The sequence below is a fragment of the Ochotona princeps genome, chromosome 7 (genome assembly GCF_030435755.1).
Source record: "Ochotona princeps isolate mOchPri1 chromosome 7, mOchPri1.hap1, whole genome shotgun sequence".
Taxonomy (NCBI): Eukaryota; Metazoa; Chordata; class Mammalia; order Lagomorpha; family Ochotonidae; genus Ochotona; species Ochotona princeps.
In genome coordinates this window covers 62,388,426-62,413,912 of record NC_080838.1, presented here as the reverse complement: position 1 = coordinate 62,413,912, position 25,487 = coordinate 62,388,426, and the positions used below count along the sequence as shown (strand labels likewise).

The window sequence follows — 25,487 nt, the reverse complement described above, 5'->3', positions numbered from 1 at the left end:
ATAAAAACAATGAGACATCAGGATTTAGCCTATCAAAGCAGCAAAGATGAAATCTTGTAACAACGGTTTCAGAAACATAGTGGTATTGACCATCTAACATACTAGCAGCAGAAATGTAGACTGAAAACAGTTTTGCAAAGCAATACAGAGCAGTACATATTGTGATATTTTAAGTTTCTAACTTTTCTTTTTTCTTTTTTTTAAAGATTTATTTATTTTTATTACACAGTCTGATACACAAAGAGGAGGAGAGATAGAGAGGAAGATCTTCTGTCCGATGAATCACTCCTCAAGCAAGCGCAACGGCCGGTGCTGTGCCGATCCTAAGCCAGGAACCAGGAACTTCTTCCAGGTCTCCCACACAAGTGCAGGAACCCAAAGCATTGGGCCGTCCTCGACTGCTTTCCCAGACCACAGGCAGGGAGCTGGATGGGAAGTGGAGTCATCGGGATTAGAACCGGCGCCCATATGGGATCCCGGGGCATTCAAGGTGAGGACCTTAGCCACTAGGCCACGCTGCTGGGCCCTAAGTTTCTAACTTTTCATATTTCCCTAGGAATCCTGCAAGAAAGTAATGGCGTTATCTATTTTTAGCATCATTAATAAAGACAAAAGGTGAAAACAACCAAAATGTTCAGAATTGATTGTTGGTAAAACAAATAAATAAATAAATGATTTCTGGGGCCAACAACATGGCTAGGCCTCCACCTGGGGTCCTGGCATTCCATGTGGGTACTGGTTCAAGTCCTGGCTGCTCCACTTCTGATCCAGATCCCTGCCTATGGCTTGAGGAACACAGCACAGGCTGGCCCAAGTCCTTGGGCCCTACATCCATGTAGGAGACCTGCAAGAAGCTCCTACCTCAGATTGGCTCTGGCCGTGTGACCATTTGGAGAGTGGTATGGTAGAAGGAAGATTCGATTCTTTCTCTCTCTCTCTCTCTCTTTCTTTTTCTCACCCCTCTTCTCTTGCTGTAACTGTCTTTCCAATAAAAATGATAAATACCCTATTAAAATAACTTAAGCTGTAATAATACTCAATATTAGGATTAAACTTGAGATTTTGAAATCTAACAGCTTTGTGAAAAGCTCATGCAATGAAGCAAGGCTAAAACATGTTGAATAAAAAACTTCATATGTTAAATAATATAACTTATAAAACACAAATGAATATAAATATAGCAAAATAAGAGCCTTTGGATTGTGGAAATTCGTGTTTCCTTCCTGACCTCCTCTGAACTTCCCAAATTACCCTAATGAGGAAGATAGAAAGGAGTATTACATCCATAATTTGAAGAGTTTTATTTTTCCCAAGAAATCTCTGTTGATTTGTAAATATCCAAATATCATTCTTATTTGATCTTAATTAGCATTTTGAATTCATGAATCAGAATTAAAAACTAAACCTCTTGTTTCTAGGACACAGGATAGAACATTTTACTTTTGGATAATTTGAAAAAGTTGGAGGAGATTAGAAAGAGAAGTGGGGACAAAGAATGATAGACCATAGTGAGTGTTACATGATTTCAGGAAAAACTTCGTGACTGATTCTAAATGATAAAGAATGCATTGACCTTATAAAAGTTCTTAAAGATGAGGTATTATTATTATATTTACACTGTCTTATTTTTCTGAGTCTATCCATATTATAAAATGGAGTAATTTCTGGTAGGCTATTTACACAGTTGCAGCTATAGTCATCTCTTTCTTTGATGTTTTGGGGTGCTTGTGTATCTTTCCTCCACCTCTTGCTACATGAGTATGGAGAGGTCATTTCTGAGCTGCTGATGCTCAGAACAGGGTTTGCTAGCGACCAGCATGACTGTTTCACATGCAAGCCTGTTGAGCATGTCAATCACAAATTGTACACAATATCATGGAACAGAAAGTTAGCAATGGAGAAGAAACCTGATTTTTTTTAAGAATATAGTTTAACCAAATCCCAGCCTATTATCTCCACCTGAGAAAATGAAGCAGGAGGGAGAACACAGTTGAGAAGTCCTTCTTCACTGTAGAGTCTACACATTCTTACAAGGGTATGTTGACAACACCTCTATGTGGAGAGTTCTTCTGGTCATTCAAAATATCCCTCATGGATGAGATTCTAAGAAATAGGAAACATTTTCTCTGGAGATTCCTGGATTTTTCCTCGGGTATTTTCACTTCACGGTAGTTATAAAGTTGATCTTAGGTGAATACCTAAGAGCCCAGACAGCCTCTAGGAAACCCCAACATGAAGTGTGAGCTAAGAGTTCTTCCTGGAAAAGTTTCTGCCAGTAAAGGGCTCTCAGGGCTTCTCTGATGCTAGCTCATCACACCCCCTTGATCAGTAAGAGTAACAGTAGGCTGATCACCTTATGTGGCTACTCAAGTCATCTGGATGAGCACAAATTCTAATACAAAGCATAATGCTTTTATCAAAAACACAAAATCCAAATGTGCAGTTTAAGCAACACCATAAAGGAACACTTACTATCAGCCAAATTAAGAGCATCATCAGTACTTCCAGAAGCATCCTGGGAAACACTTTCTTGACACAACCCACTCTCTGAGCTCATCTGACACACTCTCTTCCCGATTCCAGCAGGGTTCTCCGCCAGCATTCTTTCAGCGCTGGAGGAGTGTTAGAAAGACTTTCCAAAAATAGTCCTTACTGTGCAGAATTTAATAAAAAGGTTGCTACTATTTTCAAACTTTTCTTTATTGATCATATGAAATAACTATTTCCCAGGACACATAGGTTCTGGAGAAGAACTTGTTGTTTTAGAAGTTCAAAATAATTCAATTTTCTTTCTGAGGTTTATCTCTAAGAGGATATCTCTACGAGGATATCTACTTAACTATTTGGCTCTTAATATATATACCTTTATGAGTATATGTATATACAAAGGGTTGACTGTTTAAACTGATTTCTTTTTCAAAAAATATGTATTGCAAAGACATTTCAGAAACAAGTAGTCAAACATGGCCTTTATCATATCATATACCTAGTTACAGACTTTTGACTAGGTACAGCACTTTTCTACAAAGAATTCAATCTGTTGTGTAAACATAGAAATGTTGGTGTCCTGGCCTTGGAACATTCATTTTAGAAAGATTTCATTCTCTACCCAGACACTACGGTGGAACTCTGAAAGAGCGTCTGAGAAGATTGGGTGTCTGCTATATCCTCTTACATTACACAGCACACCAGAGAGGAAACTATCACTTTTGTGATTACTCAGGGTTTTATTCAATCACCAATTTTTTCAATCTTGAAAGTGTCAGCTCTTTATTTCTGCAAACCAAGCATTTTGTCATTGAGGGAAATAACCTTTAAAAAAATCTGTACAAATATTATAATGACTCAACTGCTAGCAGGAATTACATTCTCTTTCTCCCTCTTTAAGAACATACTTAACCTGTTTCCAAGTGTTGACAACTTGTGTCTGCTCCTTAAATGGCAGAAATAAAATTTATTTATAAGATACAATTACTTAAACTAATTTTTTTCTACCTTAGGAAAAGGAGGTATCAGATACTTGGTTTTCACCAGAGAGTTAAGACAAGGAAGTGGGAGAAAAGGCTTATTGTGAATGGTTTCCCTGACTCTTAAAATATTCCAGTGCAACTAATACTAGGCTAACTCTTTAAATATCTCAATGCCATTATTTTTTCCTTGTTTGCAGATATTTTTAAACTTGTTTTTTATCTCAGTTTTTAAAAAGTGTATTTAAAAGGTGAGCAGTGGGCCCGGCATGGCCTAGCGGCTAAAGTCTTCACATTGAATGCCCCGGGATCCCATATGGGCACCGGTTCTGATCCCGGTGACTCCACTTCCCATCCAGCTCTCTGCTTGTGGCCTGGGAAAGCAGTCGAGAATGGCCCAAAGCCTTGGGACCCTGCACTCGCATGGGAGACCCGGAAAAGGTTCCTGGTTCCTGGCTTAGGATCGGCACAGCACAGGCCGTTGTGCTTACTTGAGGAGTGAATCATTGGATGGAAGATCTTCCTCTCTGTCTCTCCTCCTCTCCGTATATCTGACTTTGTAATAAAATAAATAAATCTTTAAAAAAAGAAGGTGAGCAGCTCACAGACACATGGGCCATGCTCAGGAGTGGAGTGGGCCAGGAGGAACAGGTGGAAGAGGAGATGCCTCTGCCCTGCCTGTTGTGTCCAAAGGAAGAAAGAAACACACTTGTGCATTACCAGATTCACATGGGTCAGTACCATCTCATTCCCCCCTCAGAGAGCTCCGACCCCCAATCTTAAGGGTGCAGACCCACCACATCCTCTAGCTGTTGCCCACTGAGTGTGGTGTAGGACTTAACTATCTTGGGTTCAGAAGTCTCTCTCAAGCTCATCCAATGGATCCCTCTCATGAGCCGGAGAATTTCCAATCAGTGACAATTGCTGTGGCCCCTGCATCACCATCATTACTTTGAGAAGTAATGATGATTTCTCTGCACAGGACTCAGCAACGGAGTTGGCCTAATCATGTAATGTGTGCACTGAGGTCAGACGTGGTAGATCTATTTTAAAATCTGGGAGGAATGTCCCAGCTGTCCTCCATCATGGTGACAACAGTTTATAATGCCACCAACATTTGATTAGGTTACCTTTTTACATACATCTTCACTAGCATTTATTATTATATATTTTTTAATTTCAGAAAATAACCAGTCTAACGTAAGTGATATAAAAACTCAGTGTGGTTTTGTTTTTTATTTTCCTGATTGCTAGCAATCCTGAGCATTTTTCTTGTTGGTCATTTCCGCCTGGTCATTTCTATTTCATTCTTTTAAAACTGCCTATTCATTAACTTTGCCCATCTCTTAACTGAATAGTTTTGTTGCTGTTGAGTTTCTTGAGCTCTTTAACAATTCCAGATCCTAATCCTCTATCAGTTGCATCATTTGCAAATATTTCTTCCCATTCAGTTGATTGCCTCTTCTCTTTGGCGACCTTTTGCTTTATAGTGCAGGAGCTTCTTAGCTTGATGTTTATTTGTCTTTGCTATAATCCTCTGTGCTTTTGGGATCTTTTCCAAGAAAGTTTTGCCTATGCTTATGTCCTGTAGAGTTTCCTCGATGTTTTTTTCTGGTAATATGATGGCATCACATCATAGATTTAGATTCTTGATCTAGCTTGAATTTATTTAGAAAGCGTAAGGTAAGGATGTTATTTCATACTTGTGCATATGTAAAGCCAACTTTCTCAGCACCATTTGATGAAGACATTGTCCCTTTTCCCAGGACTGATTTCAGTTGTTTGTCAAAGATCAGTTGGCATTTGGCAATTCAAGTTCTTTCATTACAAACATTTCATCACCTAGCCTTACTTCCTTTTATTCTTCACAATTAATGCTTCAATATCACTCTAATCTATTCACTGATCCTGAGAACTATACCGCATAAATCCTGATCTGAACATTTCTCTTGTTCCCCTATCCCAATCTAGATTTTGGTCTTTTTTCCCCTCTTGAATCTAGATCCAGCTTAATTTAATCTGAAGGCAATTTCCTGATGGAGGTCTTTGTATATCTTTCTGTTCTTTAAATGATGCATTCTTAGAAACAGATTGGGTAGTTTAACATGCTTTTTGTTTTCTTTTACTGTTTATAGCATATTGGCTATGGTTGTCTAACTAGATTACAAGAGCAAAAGCAGTATGCTTCACAGGGATTTAATGTTCAACCTAATTCGAGATTCCTGTGTAATACTTGAAAGGATGATTTGCAAATGACATGATCCTAAGAGAATGGTATATTTTAAAAATGATCACAATTTCTATGTCTTCCTATCTGTACGACTCTTGAGAGAAATACTGAAGATTTTCCCATCAAAAAGATGGGGTGCATTTTCCCAGTCTTTAACATTGTTGATCTTGGGAGTTAGTCTGGATGATAGCATGAGGGCATGTAAGGGTGTGCTTGTCCTTAGCATAGGATTCCTGGGGCATTTCTTGACTTCAGTTGCTGTTAGGATACTCCTCCCCAGCCACACGAATAAGCCTAAACAAAGCTGAAGGAAGATGGGAGATCATGTAGAACAGAAGCAAGCCATCCCTTCTGAGGATCTTTTGGGACCATCCAGCTCTCACCTGACTTGGCAGCGACCACAGGTGCATGAGAGAGCCCAGACAATTCCAAAAGAACCTTTGATTTGAGCCCAACCTAGCTGTTAGTTTCATCCACTGAGTGTGAAGTCACCTCTATATGGTAAATAATGGAAACAACAGGAACATTAAAAACACTAGGTAGCAAAATCTTGATTCAGAGATTAAGAAAATCTTTTACATTAAACTATATTGTTAAGACAAATTATAACTATGATATTTAAACCTCTAAACTCAAGTTTTAAAACAATTCTCTATCTCTCCTCCTCTCAGTATATCTGACTTTGTAATGAAAATAAAATAAATCTTAAAAAAAAAAAACAGTTGGACTGCAGAATAGCAGAAAGCTTACTAGCATATATGCAAAACAGCTGCTTTGGTTAACCACAAGCATATGACTCACCCTGTGATTCCACACTTCCAACAAAGCCAATTTTACATAAAATACAATTTTATGCTGCGCAAATTGCTTAAGAGAAAGCAATAGAGCTTGTCCAGAGCACAATTACTGTGACAATGAGTGACCCAAAATCAATCAGGAAAAATGGAAGGCAATGTCACTGTGAAGCTTGTAGGAAGACTGCAGAAGTACAGTAGATAGGCTGATAACCTCCAACTGCTTTTGAAGGGTTACCATGTAGAAAGAGGATGGGACTTGCTTACTGTTCTCTAGAATATGGAACATTAAATTAGAATGCATGAATAGATGGTACAAGCACGGACTGGAGGTCAACACAGGGTACAAGTTGAGCTAGAGTGGTTGCTTATCTGTAATGTTTAAGAATGCAGACAGGGGTCCGTGTCATGACATAGTAGTCTAGGCCTCTGTCTACACGGAAGCTGGTTCATGCCCTAATTGTTTCACTTCCAATCAAGCTCCCTTGCTTTTGGACTTGCAGAGCAGCAGATGATGGCTCAAATCCTTGGGCCTCTGTGCCCATGTGGGAGACCTGAAGGAGCTCCTGGCTCTTGGCTCCTGCCTTCGGATCTTCTCATCTCTGGCCACAGCAGCCATTTTGGAGTGGAACCAGAGAATGGAAGACTCCTCTCTCTCTGTTTCTCTTTCTCTCTGTAATGCTATCTTCAAATAAAAAAAAAAACAAATCCTTTTTTTTTTTAAATGCAGGCCATATCGTTAAAACCAGATCCTCTACTTACCAGCAGTGTGAGGTTGGAAAAATTACTCAAACTTTATAAGTCTGAATTTTCTCAACTGTAAAATGGAAGTCATAACAGTACCACCCTTGCTTGTGATGAGTGTTATGCAATATTTTTGAAAATAAAGAAAATAAAATACTTAGCTGAATAAATTTTCATTATTATCACTAATAATAAGAACTGGGTAAATATAAAATGAGCTGCTTTAGGAGGCAGAGAGCTCCCTCACTGAAAATATTCGCAGAAGGCTTGGCATATGTTTGTTGGAGAGATTAAGCGTCATATGGGAAGCTGGAATAGGTGACACTTAAATTATCTTCCAACACAGACTATATCTATTTTACTTATGGCTTGATAATTTCTTTGTGCCTTTCAGAATATCTACCAATACTGGACATATGTAATTTTTATTATATAATTTAGACGTATATTTACCCATTAAAATAGTTATTCCATCCCAAAATGAAGTGTAAAAACTTGAATTATTTGGGTGTTACATGCTCTCTAAATGAAGCACATCATTCAAGTACATTTCTGTAATTAACATTGTTGACTAAAACCAGAGTGCCATCTCAGCATTGTAAACTCTTATCTGTACAGTGTTTAAACCCATATGAGCAAAGCTCTCTTCTCACAGTTGGCATTCCCCTATCAGAATGCCAAACTTCACAAAAAAGTGGATATTTTCTAGGTACAAAGAGCCTCATTTTCTTGTGTAACAGACCTCATATCAAGAGCCCAAGCTGAAATGAGTCACCATTGTTTCCTCCTCTTCATGCACACAGCACCTGGAAACCCTGACCACAAAGGCACAGCAGGTAGTTCTGACTCCCAGTGCAATTCTCTTTAATAAAATAGATCTGATAGAATCACTTCAATAGGATAATATGTCTATCTTCCTCAATTATCTCATTGTTATCAGTTAATGGAGAGGAATTCATATTGGCCAAGGTGCCTATCTTTACAGTCCCCAACTGATAAAAATCATTCCTTTCCCTACAATGAGATCCAATGTAATAATAGGCATTAATCATCTGTGACGAAAAGAAGTGTTTTGCTTTCCTCATTATAGAAAGTTGTGAAACTGCTACTCTGACCAAGAGAATTCTAAAATGTATAAACTGAGAGAGGACTTCAGAATTTCCGGTCCGAATGAATTCTGAATTCCAGACACATGGTAAAAAGAATACAGAAGCTATTCACAGACTTAAATGGGATTTCTTGACACTGCCACTCCTAGTGTGTGCTACACATTGAGTAAAATGTGTCCCATGACTATGAGGAGCTAGAAACACAAGGAAACATTTTCAACCAAGGGAGATCAGTGTTACAGTAGAAGTAAATGCAAGGGACTGAACAGAGACTATAGTTGGAAAAAAAAAGGCGGGGGTGGATGTGATTTTTAAGCCAGATTTTGAAAAAACAGTTGGAAAGAATTAAGCAGGAAAGAATAAAAGGAAAATCATGGACTGTTATATTCATCCTGGTTTTTGGCAGGTTACAAGTCTTCCCTGAGACAGTTTGCTGTGTTTCCTGAACTTTAACTTCACTGGAGAGTCCAGAGAGATAGACATATCTGTTAGCCAGTCACAGTGTTGTTGTTGGGTGGAAGTCCTGTTGGGATAGCTTTCCACTTGCCCCCTTTTCCTACCCTATATAAGCTTGTGACTTCTCTCAAATTAATGGACATCCTTCACCACCAGTTTGTCTCCAATGTTTCTGCTGCAGAGGAATGCTGTTGCCTCACTCCTCGGTGGTCTCAGGGCCTGCTGGACAGAAGACCCCAAAGAATGGAGAATGGGGCAAAGTTGTGCTGTAGAGTTGTAGGCAGCTTTGGAAGAAATGGGCTGTGAGGATGGACTAGAAGGGCCAACATGTCACAAGCATTCATTTTACTCTTGCTGTTCAGACAGATTTAAGCTCTATCAGTAGCCAGTGGGAAGCCATCCCACCTCTTAGTAAACTACAATTGGTCATATCCATAATTTGTGTCCAATATCCAGATAAATGACATTGAGGGCCGTAGAGCAATCATATTGGGGAAAGATATTTAAGCTTTTGGATCATTTCAATTTGGTAGCTGACTAAATGGACAAAAGAGAGAAAAAGTATGGATGACCTGAACTGCTGTGTAGAAAGCAGGGCGATCCAATGAGGGAAGACCAGAACAAACAGAAAGGAAAGAGATGCTAACTAGGCCCTGGCAAAGTATCCTAGCAGCTAAAGTCCTTGCCTTGAACACAACAGGATCCGATATGGGTGTCAGTTCTAATCCCGGCAGCCCCACCTCCCATCCAGCTCCCGGCTTGTGGCCCGGGAAAGCAGTTGAGGATGTCCCAAAGCTTTGGGACCCTGCACACACATGGGGGACCTGGAGGAGGCTCCAGGCTCCTGGCCTTGGATTGGTGCGGCTCCGCCATTGCAGCCTTGGGGAGTGAACCATTGACAGATGATCTTCCTCTCTGTCTCTCCTCCTCTCTGTATATCTGATTTTGCAATAAAAAGAAACAAATCTTTTTTAAAAAGGGATGCTAACTAGTTTAGTTTTAAAAGGAATCAATGGAATTTATTAGCTCTGTGATCTTAAGTTGCTTATCCTTTAGCCTTCAATGACAAAATGATTAAATGAAAAACTGCTCTAAATAACTTCATTCACATTTGGTATCAAGTCATCTAACAATGGCAATTTTTACAATAATAAGTATTATAGCTGTTATAAATTACACTGGATTGTCCTTGATTACTGTGTGATTCACGTATGGGGGGTGCTCAGTGTCTGTTTCTTAATGGACATTCAGCCAGTGTTTAGCTCATTCCAACAGTGATGGGACATAAATCAAGAAGTACTACTGAGGTATTGTAAAAGAGACCAAGAAGGTTATATAAAATAGAACAGTGGGCTTTCCCAAAATATAAGAGAGAAACAACTTTTCAAAACAGCTTAACTGATTCCCATGCTGCAGAGACCAACTTAGAGAACTGAAATGGATTTTTTGGCTTTGATAGTCAGGGCTTTCCTACTAAATTTGGCTAGATCCTGTCCACCAGTGCATGGAAGATGAGTAAAAGCTTCCGTTCCACAAAGTATCAGAACAGTAGTCCTCTCTCATTCTGCATTCCTTATATTGTTATAATCCCAACCTCATGTCTCCTACCTTTGAGTCCCTTGAAAAGTCCTTTTATATAATCGTGCTTTCTGACTTTTGCAAATGTATTGAGAAGTCATTTTCTAAGCAGCTGTCTTTGGAAGTAAAGCTCAAGTTTTTCACTAAATAATTTGCTGGAAAGGTTTCCAAACACACTTAATGAAATGCGGTACATGAACCCCAAATTCTTCAAGATGAGGATTTCTTCCCTTTTTCTTTTTCTCCTCCCACTTTTCCAGAACAAGCAGCTACTATGTAGAAGGAATGAGCTTGGTGCTTTAGGTACACACATAATGAATAAAGCACAATCCTGCCCTACCCCAGGCCCCCAGTCTAGGAGATTACAAGCCAGTGCAAAAGACAGCCATGCAATCAACCAAGCTTAAAATGAGGTGTGCAGGAATAAACGTTCATAATGGTACGAGCACTGTTCTATGGGGACCCAAATGTAATTCCTCATCTCTTGTGAAACACAGGAAATGACCTTTAAAATCTGAGACACAATTGGGGAGTTCAGTGGCACCCTAATTACCTCCCTACTCTTCAGACCATAAACTTTTATAGGATTTGCTCTCTGCTCACCTCATTCATACTCATTTATTTTAACAGGCATCCAAGCTGCCCAAATGCAAAACCTTAATAAGGCATTAGTGGTGAGTGGTGATTTCAGCTCCACCCCTGACTTTATTGTGATTCTTTGAGTAAACTGAACTTTCAGGCTATTTAATACTACAACATTGATTCCTGGTGGATAGCATTCAAGTTATTAAAATTAAAGGCTTACCCTCATGTATTAGGTGAGCACTAAGCCTCCTTGTTTCAGAGCGGATAAACCGGGACACCTAAATATATGAAGCAGCTTCTGAAGGTGATTTTTATCTGAGTCACCTCGGGGGTAACACCCTTCCAGCTCATGGCCCCTTTCCAGTTCTTTGTCAAGCCACTGCCTCTGAAGGGTCAGCCCAACACTGTATGCTTGCACATTATTTCCCATGTGTGCAGCACTGCTATTTATAACCAAGGCCTTCTGCGGAAAATGGAAATCTCAGGTTAGTTAGCTGTGGCCAGAGTGACCTATAACATAAGCCAGGTCATAAATTTTTTGGCATCCACCTGCATCCTTTCAGGAAATTTTGATTACAGTTCAAGTAGGAACAGGGAAAAAGATTGTCCAAAATAAATATGTGTGTGTGTGTATTTTCTCTGTAGCAGGTGGGTAAATAAAAGATGATTGAGTCAGCATGCCTGGCTCTGAATGCCAATTCCACCACTTATTAGCTCTGTGATCTTGAACAAGTGGTTTATCTTCTAAACATCATCTGTGAAATGATTTAAACAAGATGCTGCTGTGAACATAGATTATCACAAAGTCCTCAAAGTTAGCTCTCCCGATTCTTGCTGTATGCCGCACACATGGTAGACGTGCAATGTCTGCACACTGGCTCGCTTTTAGTGCAGAAGGCAGGATTTCTAAGAAGTGCTGCTTTTGGCTTTCTTCTTGAGGAAAGCAGCAAAGCAGCATGAATTCTGCTGATAATTTGTGAGTGCAATTTCACAGAGCCTGATTTTTTTTTTCCTGATCTATGTGGAAAAAAGAGTATAAGCATTCTAGGATAGTCCTGGGCCCCAGGTTTTTTCCCTACTCACAGGTGATGCAAATTAAATTTTCTTTTCACCTCAACAAGGTATCAGGCAGTCTATTTAGCGTTTTCTCATCAGAAGTTCCAATTGATATTTTTCAGCTAGCTTCTGTGACAGGAATTGTGGCAGCGTTGAAGGGAAAATACCAGCACACTGTGACAAGAACTAAGTAGTGGTTCTGTCATACACATGTAACTTCATGTTCTTTGAGAGCAGCACATTATGTGGGATAGTGTGTCATGTGTGCGTATGTCTGCATGCGTGCATTTAGTCTTCACATGTTGTACTGTGTATGTTAACCTTTATGGATAAGTCATAAAGTCAGATCAGAAGAGCAAAAAAGATATTTGGTTGTCATGTTTTTCACTCCCCATTTTATAGTATAGAAAGAATCAACGTGCTTTGAAATTAATTTCATAAATCTAACAGACACATTCTGTACATATTAATTGTTCACACTCATTTTCCATGGTTTTCTGAGCCAGCATTGAACCTTTTGATGCTACAGAGTGGGTATAAATTGGACTGCCATTGATTTAAGCATATTTATTCAATTTTATGACAACTCATGTGAGCCTATCAAGCTTATTTATACAGCTGTCTTGCCTGTTAGGAATGTCAGGTTGGATAGACGTCTGGCTTTTGTGCAAGGCTGCACTTTTTGCCCAGCTGAATGCCTATGGAAGAGACTGATGTAGTAAATTTTAGTATAGGTTGTGTTTGGGTGGTAGTAAAGAGCCAGGAATCCAAATTTCCAGTATACAGGAATGTTACTTCCACCTCTGACTAGTTAATATTCACAGAACAGTACTAATGATTTTTACTTTAAATCTTTCTTCTTGGGCAGGTATTGTGTCACAGCAGGTTGAGTTACTATTCTGAGTGCTGTTTGAAGACCCAGCTACTCTGATTCTGGTCCAGATTGCCACTAACATCCGTGAGTAGGCAGCAGGTGGTGGCCAAGTACCGGAGTTCCTGCCTCCAACATGGAAGACCTGGGTAAGAGGTCCAACACCTGGTTTTGGTCTGCCCAGCCTGGGCTTTTGCTGGTATGGGGGAGGGAATTTCTCTCTCTCTCTCTCTTTCTCTCTCTCTCTCTCTCTCTCTCTCTCTCTCTCTCTCTCTCTCCCCCAACCCACTCAGTCTCTATGTCTCCGTCTGTAATTTTGCCTTTGAAATAAATAAATGAATCTTTTTAAACATTTTTTATTGGAAAGGCAGATTTACAGAGAGGAGAGACAGAGAAAAAGATCTTCAATCCACTGGTTCATACTCCAAGTGGCTGTAATGGCCAGAGCTGAGCTGATCCAAAGCCAGATGCCAGGAGCCAGGAACCCCTCAGGATTCCAAGGCTTTAGGGAACCCTATACTGCTTTCCCAGCAGGGAGCAGGAAGGGAAGTGGAGCAGCCAGACATGAACTGGCACTCATATGGGATCTTGACACTTGCAAGGTGAGGATTTAGCCACTGAGACATTGTGTTAGGCCCAATAAATGAATCTTTAAAAACAGTTCTTTCTCCTTAAATATAGTCAGTCTCTAGCAGAATATTGCTTTACCAATCATTATGAGCAAAGATAAGAAGATTAATATACCTGACTGAATAGCAAACTGAAGTGCTGCATTCATTTCACAAGCAATAGACCAGTACTGCTCACTTATTCTGTGCATGTCCCAATTAAGCAATTTGACAAAGTAAACTGACATAAACCCTAGTATGTGATAGTGGTGACACTTTACCTTTCAGAGAGTTAATTATGTCAAAATAATGTTACTTAATATTACATAAAGGAATGGATCTAGAATGAAGTGTCAGTTAACAATTTATTTATGCAGGTGAATTATAGCCTATGTGGGAGCCCAAGATGTTTGTCCCAGGGAATCTTAACACCCTTCCAATGATGAGTGATAAGAACAGGATGCCCAATACAGAATAGACAGTATTTGTGAATGTTTCTTAACTAACAGCACTTCCTCCATGCAATGGGTAGCAATAGAAGTGTCATTCAGCAGTCTTTAGGCTCCATTGCCATCGTTGAGTATGGATATTCTCAGTATACAGTTTTTTTGCTGCAATTCTAAGGATAATTTCTTTGCAACTAGACACTCAGGGTTGCTACTGCAGAATTCAAAGAAAGCATTCTCTGCAGCACAGTTTTGCTAATTGCTTGGTTCTCAGAATCAGAAAGTAGTTATTTCATCTCTGATTTCTGACAAAGGATAAGTATGGGAGGTGGATATCAGGTGGCCAATATTTGCATTCCTTTAATGGTTATTTATTATTCCAGGCTCTCTCTTTTACCTTTGCTGTATTCTAAATAACTTCTCACTCGACAGAAAAACCACCTCTCTCTCTCTCTCTCTCTCTCTCTCTCTCTCTCTATATATATATATATATATATATATACATATATATACACACACACACACACACATATATATATTTGTGCAATTGTGCACCCAAATATCATTGTAGTACTGCAACAGTAAAAATAGCCCAAACAGTAGTGCTATCAACTAGTTAGAGGTTCATTTCGGCCTTAGGCAATACAAATTATAGCACAAGCAGCTGAGAATTTTACAAAGATCCCAACTTCGCAATGCTGTTTTTTCCATCCTCTCAGGCAATTCCATTCTAGTTGCTGCTACTATGTCTGTATTCCACTCAGCAAGTGCAGCAGGACTTTCCTATGAAGGTCAAGTTCTACAAATTGCATGTGCTGTTTCTACTCACATGCCATTGTAACTGTATATAACTGCAAGAGAGGTCAAGAAATCTACTCTTTAGCGGACTGAGCATATGTCTAACCACAGCATCTAATATTCTAGAACAAAACAAATCCTTTAACCTGCATGTTTCCTTAATTTTGCCACAAAAAGTCATGAAGAAATATTCTTGGCTTAATACCCTTTGCCTTGATAACCATAAGCTAACGTTACCGAGAAGGATCTAGCTCAATCCATGTGTCACAAACTCAAAAAATTCTAAATACTATATTTATCTACAATCATGGAAATCACAATGGCTTATTTTGTAAGAATTCTTATCTTATTGAGGAGAAGTAGGCCACAAACTAGTTTGGGGTTGGCTTTTCCTTTTCCTTGGGTCATTGAGAGTCTTAAATGATGAATACTAAGTTTCAAGTCTACACTTGGAGAACTGGTGCTGCCCATCCAGAAGCAGTCATGCACTGTGTCTGATGATTTCAAAAGGGCCATGGTTGAGAAGACAAATTTAAAATGCTTGCTAACCTTCCTCTGATGAGAAAATTTGACCAGTAGTAAAACGGACATCTATTCTTTCTTCCCACAGCAGTCTCCCAACTTTGAAATAAAACAACTCCACATTTTGCTGATTCTAAATTCACCAGTTCCTTTCTTTTTATCTGTTGTTTATCCAGGGACTTCCACCTGGCTCCTTCAGCTTCCCTTCCATTTGCTCAGCAATACGGAAGGCCTAGGGAGTTTTATTTACGTTCTTAGCTGCCCTTCCATGGAATAACACTGTCTTCCTGCAAAGTGGTTTTCTCTCCAGTTCCTTCTAGTCAAATTCAAGTTATATTTCTTTGGATCAAGGACAAGTTTACTTCTCACCTAAATTCTCTTGAGAAAGGTAGGTGGCCATCCTCGTGGTCACAGACAACGCCTAAACCAAAACAGCTGTTTGTGCTTGAGCTTCTGGAGAGTTCTGTGCCATTTGCTGAGTTCACAGCATGTTACTGGGTTGTTTGGACTCACTATGGTTTTCACAATGCATTGCCAGTGGCACACATGAGACTCTGGTGAGAGAGCTTGCTACTCGAACCTTACATCATCCTGTGATGTTATCTATCTCTCCAAATCATTGCTTTTGTCTCCATCATCACTGATTCTCTTTTTATAGTCCACCTTGACTCTCTCATTGATTTACTGAAATCCTGAAATCCTTCTTGCATTTACTATAAGCCTGTGCAGCCTCGTGGGCATAACATGTTTCCCACCAACAATATGAACATGCTCTGTCTGAACTGGCCCCCAGAGGCTCTCCCAGAAATGTCGAAGAAAAGTCCTCTGGTTTGAACTCTGTAGGATTTGATGAGGGTAAATTTAGCTGCAGCTTTCACAACACAAAATGTGACAGCTGCAAAGGAGAGGAAGTCAAAGCTGCCAGGTTATCCCCAGGAAATCCCAAGACACATATTTTTAGCATTTGCATTCTTATTTACATAAATTTGTAAGTTCCACTCAAAAGACGCTGACTCCAATTATGTAAAACAAAAACACAGCTCCTGTTTTATCTGGGGGTGGATCCTCATATTTTAGAATTCCATTCCTGTTTCCAAAGTAATTGATTTGGTTTGCCCTCTACTGTTCCAAGGGGATCTCTCCTCTATTCCTGTTTACTCTCTAGTCACAACCATTAAGGGAAAGAATCATAGTTTAATTTATCCAGTTATAAGACTAGAGTCGACCTCAAAATAATCTCTTTTTTTGTGCTTTGAACTTGCCTTGGCATCTTCTGTTTCCTAACAGAAGTTTTTGTAAGACTCTCTTCTACCAAGCAAGGAAGTACTAGACCCTAATTCAACTTGGATTACAAGTCAGAAATCCCATAGGATCCAGAGAAGGGGAGAGTTTGGTTTGGACAGATTAATTGCTAAGTGCTACATAACTCCCAAACTTACTGCTTTCCACCAATCCCTTTAACTGAAGACTGACTTTGCTTATATTTTCATTGTCATTTCTTCATCCAGGCAGATGGGTATTAGAGCCGATTGCACAATGAATTCATAAGAATAATTTCTAGCAAAGACATGAGGTTCAGAAAGAAGGATTATGAGAAAAGTGAGATACAGTATGCGATGGAAGTAATTCTAGTCAGCTTCAGTCAGTCCTGGTGGCACTGCACAGATGCCCTCCCTGCTTATTGTGCCCCGATTGGGCAGGAAGACCCCAGAGTCACAGAAAAAATGCCCTTCCTAACTCAGGAGCAGCCATATTGCTGTCACTTCACATCACCTCTAGGGAAAGTATTCTAAACATTACCCCTTCACCTTTGAAAGCAGCTGTTTCTGCTCCTCATCAGGATTAGGAAACCACTGAGTAAACTCAGGACCACCTATCGGATTGAAATGAAATTGAGTCACAAGACTCTCCCTCCAGGGGTATGCTGACTTCTGACCTCAGCCTTTGAAATGCTTTCTCTCCATCCCCATGACAAAGTGGTTGTCTACTTACAGCCCATGTAAACAAACGCAAAATATGCTGGGTTGCCGGGGACAATGGCAGGGGCAAGGTAGTGAATTATGGGACAGTGGCCAATACATTTTGTGATACCCAGGGCATGTTTTATTCATTATCATGGTACCGAATGATACCCTCCTCACTTTGAACTGAAGTCAGCAGAGAGGATGTGCAGACTTGTCTGAGCATAAAGCACAAAAGCATCGTCCCAAGAAACTCGGGTTGTTCCCCAGCTGCGCCTGCAACACATCAGCCCTGTGGACAGCACAGGGCGAAGGCTTCTGCTTCACCCAGGATTTCACACCCAGCATACAGCTGCCTGGGCAGGATTTACAGCGAAGACAAATCTACCAAGAACTAGCTATGAACATAGACTCATTTCCTTTTCAAAACATTACTTGTGCCCACAGGCAAGGGCACTTCAAAAAGTTTGTGAAAAAATGTTATTAAAAGACAAGTGTATCCTGGGGCAAAAAATTATCAAAATCTAGGCACAGTGTGTAACGTTCATTTTCTATGGATTTCTTGAAGACCCTCTTGTAGATAAGTTAAAGAGAAAGGCCTTATTAAAAGTTCTGTTTGGACTTTCTCAGCAGTGGCTATGTCTCTACAGAGATATCGGACTGTTCTTGATCCAGGGATGCACTGAAGTAGCAAGAAACAATGGTCCTTCTGCTGGGCTGGCCTTGAAAGACTTCAGGAGCCATTGGGCTGAATTCTGTTTCTCTTCCTGAAATATATCATCTTAAGCAGATTGGGTATTTGTTTTCTCTGACCCTATTTTTAAATTTTCTATGTATTTATTGTGTTCATAACTCATCAAGTTGTTTGGTTATATAGTAGTGGAAATAAGCTGAAATAATGTTCCTCTGTAGATTCATATTAAATTTTTCCTACTTGTGACAGTCCCATGAAGCAGGTGCTGTTACCATGTTCAACAGTGAAGTTGCTCAGAAGTATTATATGTAATCTCCATTTTACACTAAGATGCCACTAAGCAAAAGCATCACTTTCCTTCTAGAATGCTCTGATAGGAAGGGGAAGGGGAGCCCAAGAGGAGACAAATGCAAAGACTGAAGGGAGAGGAAGAGGAAGTCATTGGGAAAGACACAGAGGCAGGTGGTTAAGATTAAGGAATCTCAGATGAACATGTCCCAAACTCAATATTTTGCCTCACATAAGAATCCCTGGAACAATTCAAATAGTTCACATTTAGGAATTTGTCAGTTACTTTTTGGAGATCAATTTGATATTTTCACTCAAAGAACTAGATACGAAAAGACACATCCAATGTGCCCAAATCCTACTGGCCAACATGAAGCAGCCATTCTTACTTTGCCTGTTTGCTTCTCATTCAGTGGGCTCATAAAGCAGGCTGGAGTCAGGCTGCTGTACACAGAAGGCTTCCATGGCTGTTCCTACAAGAGAGAAAACAGAGAAAGTGGTTGCAGGGATGTGGCTGCCTTTGCAGCTGCCTGGAGCTCCTTGCCTGCTGCCTCAAGCACTTAACCAGAAGGGCTGTCACTGAAACACCTGAGTCAGCCTCTTTGTGCAACCTCTCCAGTTTGCAGCTTGTGAAGACTCATTTAACTTTGTACAAGGACATATGACAAAACCATTTATGCAATTTTGAAAGAATTCCTACATATCTGTTGATAGAAACTCAGAATATTTTCATCTTTATCTGTTAAGCCATCTTCCTTAGAATATAGATTAGCACAAAGCAATCCATTTTAAAAAATAACTTTACTAAAATCTCGTGGCATAAAAACAATGACCACATGTAAACTTCTGGCTTTCAAATCTTTGCTTCATTATGAGGAAATCTCTAATGATCTTCACAGCTTATTGCAAACTTCCCCCAAAAAGTCATAATTGTTTTAGCTTGATTTGGTCATTCAGCCAACCCGAAACCTCTGGCCTTATTGGTCAACATGTTCATGATGAAATGTCTCCAGTTAATACCTTTGTTGCTTCTCCTCCACTTTCCTAAAATATCCTTTCCTCAATATCTGCTTTTGAATTCCTACCTGCACTATAAACCCCAACTCAATCTCCTTGGGAAAGAGTCCATGACCTTCCTGTATTTCTGATTAGAGTCACAATAAATTTTCCCCTCCCAGAGCCCCATCTAGCACTCCCATTAGGAGCCTATCACTTTTCGTGGGGAGTGTGAGCCAGCAAGGACAGAACTTCGATCTTAGTTATCTTGAATCCTCTGCAGTCTAGTGCAGGTCTTACACAATGGAGGAACCCTCCCCCTTTTTTCATTACAGTATACTTCCCTTTCATAAATTCAATCATTTTATGACTTTACTGATTTCCAAAATACCCCCACTGGATCCAGCCCCGATTTGTCACCCCATACATTTCCCATTCTCTTTACTCAGTCCTGTTAGATGAGATATTGTGAGAAAAAAATTGTAACTGCGTCTGCCAACACACCCCATAAAATAAAAACGAACTTTAATAATGAATCAGCAAGTGTGGACCCATCCCCACCTCCCACTGCCCAGTAATTGGCTGTGTTTCTTGAAGAAAAGGAAGATTTCTCCCCATGGTCTCGGCAAAGGAATGGAGCGTGCCCTCTGGAATCTTTACCCTGCTGTTCCTAATTATCTTACCCCTCCTCACCCTGGGCAAATTACTTGTACTCTCCACCAGGGTGGCCCTGCCTGTGAGTGTGGTTTGTGTTATTTACACTCTTCTCACAGGGTATTTTGAGACTAATTGCACAGAAATCTGTGGCCTAGAATGGCCAAACATAGATCCCGAGGGGCCAGCCCAAGCTCTGACTTTCTCTCAGGGTCCAAACAGAGGCTGTGGTGAGATTCTGAGAGATGTGGATTTCTGCCCATGAAGAGTTAAACAGAGACCAGAAACTCATTTCACAGGTCATGTTCCAGCCATCAAAGTGTAATTACCATCAAGCCCCACTGGCACAGGTCCCAACCATATTAATGAATGCACAGATGAAAGTTCCAAAGGATACCTTTACCAACTTCTACCTTCAAGAGATAAAAAAAGACATTGAATGGCACCAGGGAAAAGGCCAAAATAGATCAACTGCAGACAGCATCTTCAGTCTCAGCGTTGGCCAGGAAACATGATTCTGCTTTGAGGGAGTCAATCTGCGGACGCAGTGGATGAATCTGCAGAACTCTGCCCTTCTGTCTAAGGCTGGCCCGGTTGCCATGGCAGCGTGCAACTAGCTTTCTTTGGGTATTGCGCAGCCTGATTTTCTTTAGACCATGCATTCCCTTGACGCATTTGCCTTGGGTATACTTAGCACTACAACAACCCAGCAGCAGCAAAACAAAGATTTCTTGCCTATAAATTATTTGTTTGGTCAGAAAGGATGTTATGATTCTGGGCCACACATGAAAGGAAATTTCTGCAATAACTTGGTTCACAGGCAAAACACAAAGTAGCGGTGGGTCTATGGATACTATTACAAAGCATGTTGCTTTGCCTATTCCCTGCTTTCCTTTGAGGCTTTCCCCCAGGCTTCTGTTGTTGAGGTGGCTCAGTGGCTGGGCAGCAGGCCTTTGCCACTGTCCAACCTTCAACTCCCCAATTGAAGAATGTGGGGATGTGGGTGCTTGAGATGGACAAGGATCAGGGAGAGGCAACGTGACAATTTGAGAACCACTGTTGAGTCTGAGCAAATCAGCTTTCCCCTTCAGATCTCTGCAACAATCATTGCCCCCCGCCCATCTCCTTCCCAAAGTAACTGGTTCTGGTCCTGCGTCTCTTTGATGGAACTCCTGAAGAGAGTTGTACAAAAGTTGTACAGACCCCAAATTGTATGTAATGATACCTTCAGGTTTTACCCTGGCAACTGAAATATAAGAGCAACTCCTGGTGCAAGAGAATCTAAAGGACATAGATTTTCTAAGAAGAGAAGATGGGGTGGGGGATCCCCTGGCATGCTCAGTTAGATCGTTGAGCTGTGGGCAAGGTTTAGGGGAACCCAGTAAGGACCTGGCTAGGGACAGATGAGCTGACAATTCTGCTATCCCTATATTATAACTCTGTCCCCTTACCTGTCAGTTTAACACATCCATTTTCCCACAATGCACCTGTGTCTCATTCCAAACCAGGGAGGAAATGACCACATGGAAGCCACACTCCACGTGGAGGCATCATGAAAACCCCAGAAAGCCTCGCACATGCTGAACTCCACCCCACTATTATATTAAATTTCGGTACCACCCTGTAGCTCATAAAAGAGATAGATAACATGGGAGGAGCCTTTCTTTCACTCTTGACCACATTAGGAGATCTGGCCCTCTCTCTGAGCTATTCAATATTGAGTGGGCCACCCTCACATGGAAAGGTATATTCAATCTTCATCCCTTTCAAAAAAAAACCCCCTATTTTCACGTGCGCACTGTATTGATGTCTGTGCTTTGAATTCTTCACTCTGTGGGTGCTAGAAACCAGAACAAAGGTAAAGATACAGAGGCCCATAGCAGGATTGCACTAAATGTTACTTGCTTCAGTATGTATCCCCAGCCTCTTAAAGGACCTAGTAACACAGAAGCAAGGAATGCATCTCCACTCCATGTAAAATACAGCTGTGAAGCTCATCAGCTGCCCACCACTCTTCCCTTGCCACCCCCCCACCCATTTCAAGCCTAGGAACCCTAAAATGTATTTTGACATGCAAGCAGATTCTACCATGGAGACTGCCATTCTTTGGTGCAGCCTCACCTTGTCACTCATTGCTTGTCAGGAGCATAAAGACCCGCACCCTGCATGCAGGTGGAGTGTGCTCCTTAAGATCAATCACAAAGCACTTCACTTGCTCTCGACACTGCTCAAAGCCATGACTGTTTCTGGCACCCATGATACTCAGGCTACTGTGATGTTTCAAGCACTCAGTGGGAACCGAGAAAGGAGAAAAATCTTGAAACAACAATGGGATCAAGCTCCTCATCACCCCTGCCCTGGCTCCTGCTCCTTCTTGCCCCCAGCCTGGCTGCTGAAGCCCACTCAGCATTGATCTGAGCTCACCCCGCCCACTCCAGCTGGAGTTGCTTCCTCAGAGGGTCAGGCAGACAGAGGCGAGGTGGCCTTGGGAAGGGAGGAGAACTGGGTGGAGAACGATTACGTGTTGACTCACTCACACTTGACCAGACTTCCTCCCATTTTCCACACCCAAATAGAGTTTTGGCCAACTTCAGTCAATTGCGCCTACTGCAATGCTTTCTTCCTTCCTCTCAGGCTGCTATCACAGACTAGTGGAGCGGAGGGGGTGCTGGGGGAGAGGACACGCACAAGCATCCTGGTGTCTGAGTTTTCTAAGCTGGATCCCGTCAGAGCCCGACCTGCTTACGCATGCTGCTGCACCTCCCTGGGGACCCATTATGGCCTTGGAAAGCATTGCGAACGTTTTGCATTTAAATGTCCCTTTCCTGGCTGTCTTACAAGCTGATTTCCGAAATGCCCTTTGCATGTTTACCTTCCTATCCATAGTCTGCAATTTCAGTACCATCTGCACCTGCCACAAGGCTGCTGTTACAACGAACACTTTAGCAAGCACAGTCCAAGCAGTCCCTGTTACTGGGACTCCTGAAAGAAGGAAGCCTTCACCACACTCACGGGGCTCCAGGGTTCCTGCAAGCTTTGCCCAGATGCAGGTGTGTTAGTGAGGTTATCAACTTTATATCATGGTCTGGTGTACAACAAGCATTTCATATTGCATGTTTTCTGCGTCCTTATAGCCTTTGGATTGATACTATTTAGTAATGACACACTGTTCCATTAACTGGGTAGCTAAATAAATATTTTTTGTTATTTCAATTTTCCTACAATGATTCTTTCTTGTCTTTTGCATCATTTCTTTCTTTTTAAAGATTTTTATTGGAAAGGCAGATCAGATTTATGGCGAGAAGGAGAGACAGAAAGATCTCCCATCGACTGGTTCACTCCATAAGTAACCACAATGGCTGGAGCTGAGTTGATCCAAACCCAGGAGCCAGGAGCTTCTTCTGGGTCTGCCACAGGGGTGCAGGTTCCCAGGGCTTTGGTAAATCTTTTGCTGCTTTCTCAGGCCATAAGTAGGGAGCTAGAGGAACTGGGACATGAACTGGTTCCCATATGGGATCCTGGTGCTTGCAAGGTAAATATTTAACCACTGAACCATTGTGCCAGGTCCAATTCTTTACAATATATTCCCAGGATAGGATTTCTGAACCAAAGGCTCTTATTATTTACTATGTAACTATTACTTTTTTGAAAGGACTGCACTGGTTTACATGGCTATAATTGGTAAGCATAACATGTATATATATATGATTACACATACACATATACCCCTACAGCAAACCTAGGACCTGCATTATGTTGTAGTGAGTTACATCACAACCTAAGATGCCAGTATCTCATATGAGAGCCAACTGGAATCTGGGCAGTTAAACTTTGACTACAGCTCCCTATTAATGTGCCTGGGAAGGTAACAGAAGATGACCTAGAGGTACTCGGGCCTCTTCTATCCATTTGGAAGATCCAGGTGGAGGTCTAGGCTTTGGCCTGGCCCATTCTCTACTGTTGTAGCCATTTGGGTAGTGAATCAGCAAGTGAAGGATTTCTCTCTCCCTCTCTTTCTGCAATTCTTCTGCCTTTCAAATAAATAAATAAATAAATCTTAAAAACTCATTGAACTCATAAGGAAAATGCCACAATTCATCTCATATTTATAATTGAAGACATTCTGGTGGGCCACAGAAGTTTAGTAACTTACGCCTAATGAACAAGGCCCTCTTTAGGATTTCACTGGCTTTAACCACCTGCATTCAATATGCCCCAGCTTACTTGCTTGCTTTCTTGCTTTCTTCCAAAATGCTTACTTATTTTTGTTGGAAATGTAGATTTACAGATATAAGGACAAAGAGAAAGATCTTCGGTTGGCTAGTTCCTCCCCAGGTGGTCATAATGGCCAGAGCTGAGCTGATCCGAAGCCAGGAGCCAGGAGCTTCTTCCAGGTCTCCCATGTGGGTGCAGGGTCCCAAGGCTTTCCCAGGATATTAGCAGGGAGCTGGATGGGAAACGGAGCAGCCAGAATATCAACCAGTACCCATGTGGGATCCTGGTGAATGTAAGACAAGGACCTTAGCCCCTAGACTTCCACACCAGACCCCGCCCCAGCTTTCAATAAGGGGATGCTGACCATGTCTATCTTGTAATGTCTTTAGCTGTATCACAGTAAAGCAATGAACGTGGAATCAGAAACATGGGATCCACTTCTTGTTTTGCCACTTCATAGATATGAGACCCTGAGGAAGCTATTGAATCTTGCTTAGCCTCAGTTTCTTCAAATATAAAAATCAGATGACATAAATATCATAGGTTTATCCCAGCTCAGCAGAGCAATTGGCATTCAGGCTGCTGCTATTTTACATGTTACTAAAGATGTTGTATTGTTTTTCCTTCTTGGTGTTGTTTTCTGAGTAAAATGGCAAGTGCTTATGATTCTCTGTTATACTTTAAAATATACATTTCCTCCACTATCGCCAAGAGTAAATTCTTATCCAAATATTGTAACTCAGCTCTGTGCGAACTTCATAATTTCTATGTGAAATATGTGTTTATAAGTAATGTAGAAGTTTATAAAATGTTTAAATAATAGTTACAATTATTAAAGTGTAAAAACTAGAAAAAGGGATATGTCATTTATCAAATAAGTTTAATTGAGCATGTATATTTTCAGCACTTGACACTTTTATGTTATAAATTAAATATTTATTAATTAGGTATTTTTCATCTACCTAAAGGGCAGGGAAAGAAAGTGAGAAAGAGAGCAAGAGAGAGAGAAAGATAGAGAAAAGAGAGATACAAAAAGAGAGAGAAGAAGATATTGACTCTGTTCACGAGTTTACTTTCCAAATGGCCCCAAAAGCGAGGGCTGGGCCATGCCGAAGCCATGAGCCTGGAACTCCATCTAGACCCCCCACATGGATGGCAAGGACCCAATCATTTCAGCCATTACCTGCTGCCTCCCAGGACACATTAGCAGCAAGACCTCAAACCACCACTCCAAAATAAGAGGCAAGTTTATTAAGTGCTGGCTTATCTTAGCTACAATTCCTTCACCTTAAATATTTTTAAAATATTCCTATGTAAGTGCATAAAATAAGTAAAAGCTTATAAACTAAGTTTGTCTGCCTATAAGATCTTTGTAAGTAAAATAACCATGACACAGTGGAGAGTACACTGGCTTT

The 25,487-nt window shown here is 40.8% G+C and overlaps 1 protein-coding gene across 2 annotated transcripts in view; it reads right to left on the bottom strand.

Annotated features, from left to right (window-relative positions):
* RASGEF1B (RasGEF domain family member 1B) overlaps nt 1-25,487 on the bottom strand; it is a 559,731-nt gene that overhangs the window by 131,220 nt on the left and 403,024 nt on the right. For both annotated transcript variants that reach the window (XM_058667162.1, XM_058667163.1), the window contains exon 4: nt 18,597-18,680. In XM_058667162.1, coding sequence (XP_058523145.1) covers nt 18,597-18,680 — 84 coding nt within the window. The remainder of the gene's footprint in view (nt 1-18,596; nt 18,681-25,487) is intronic.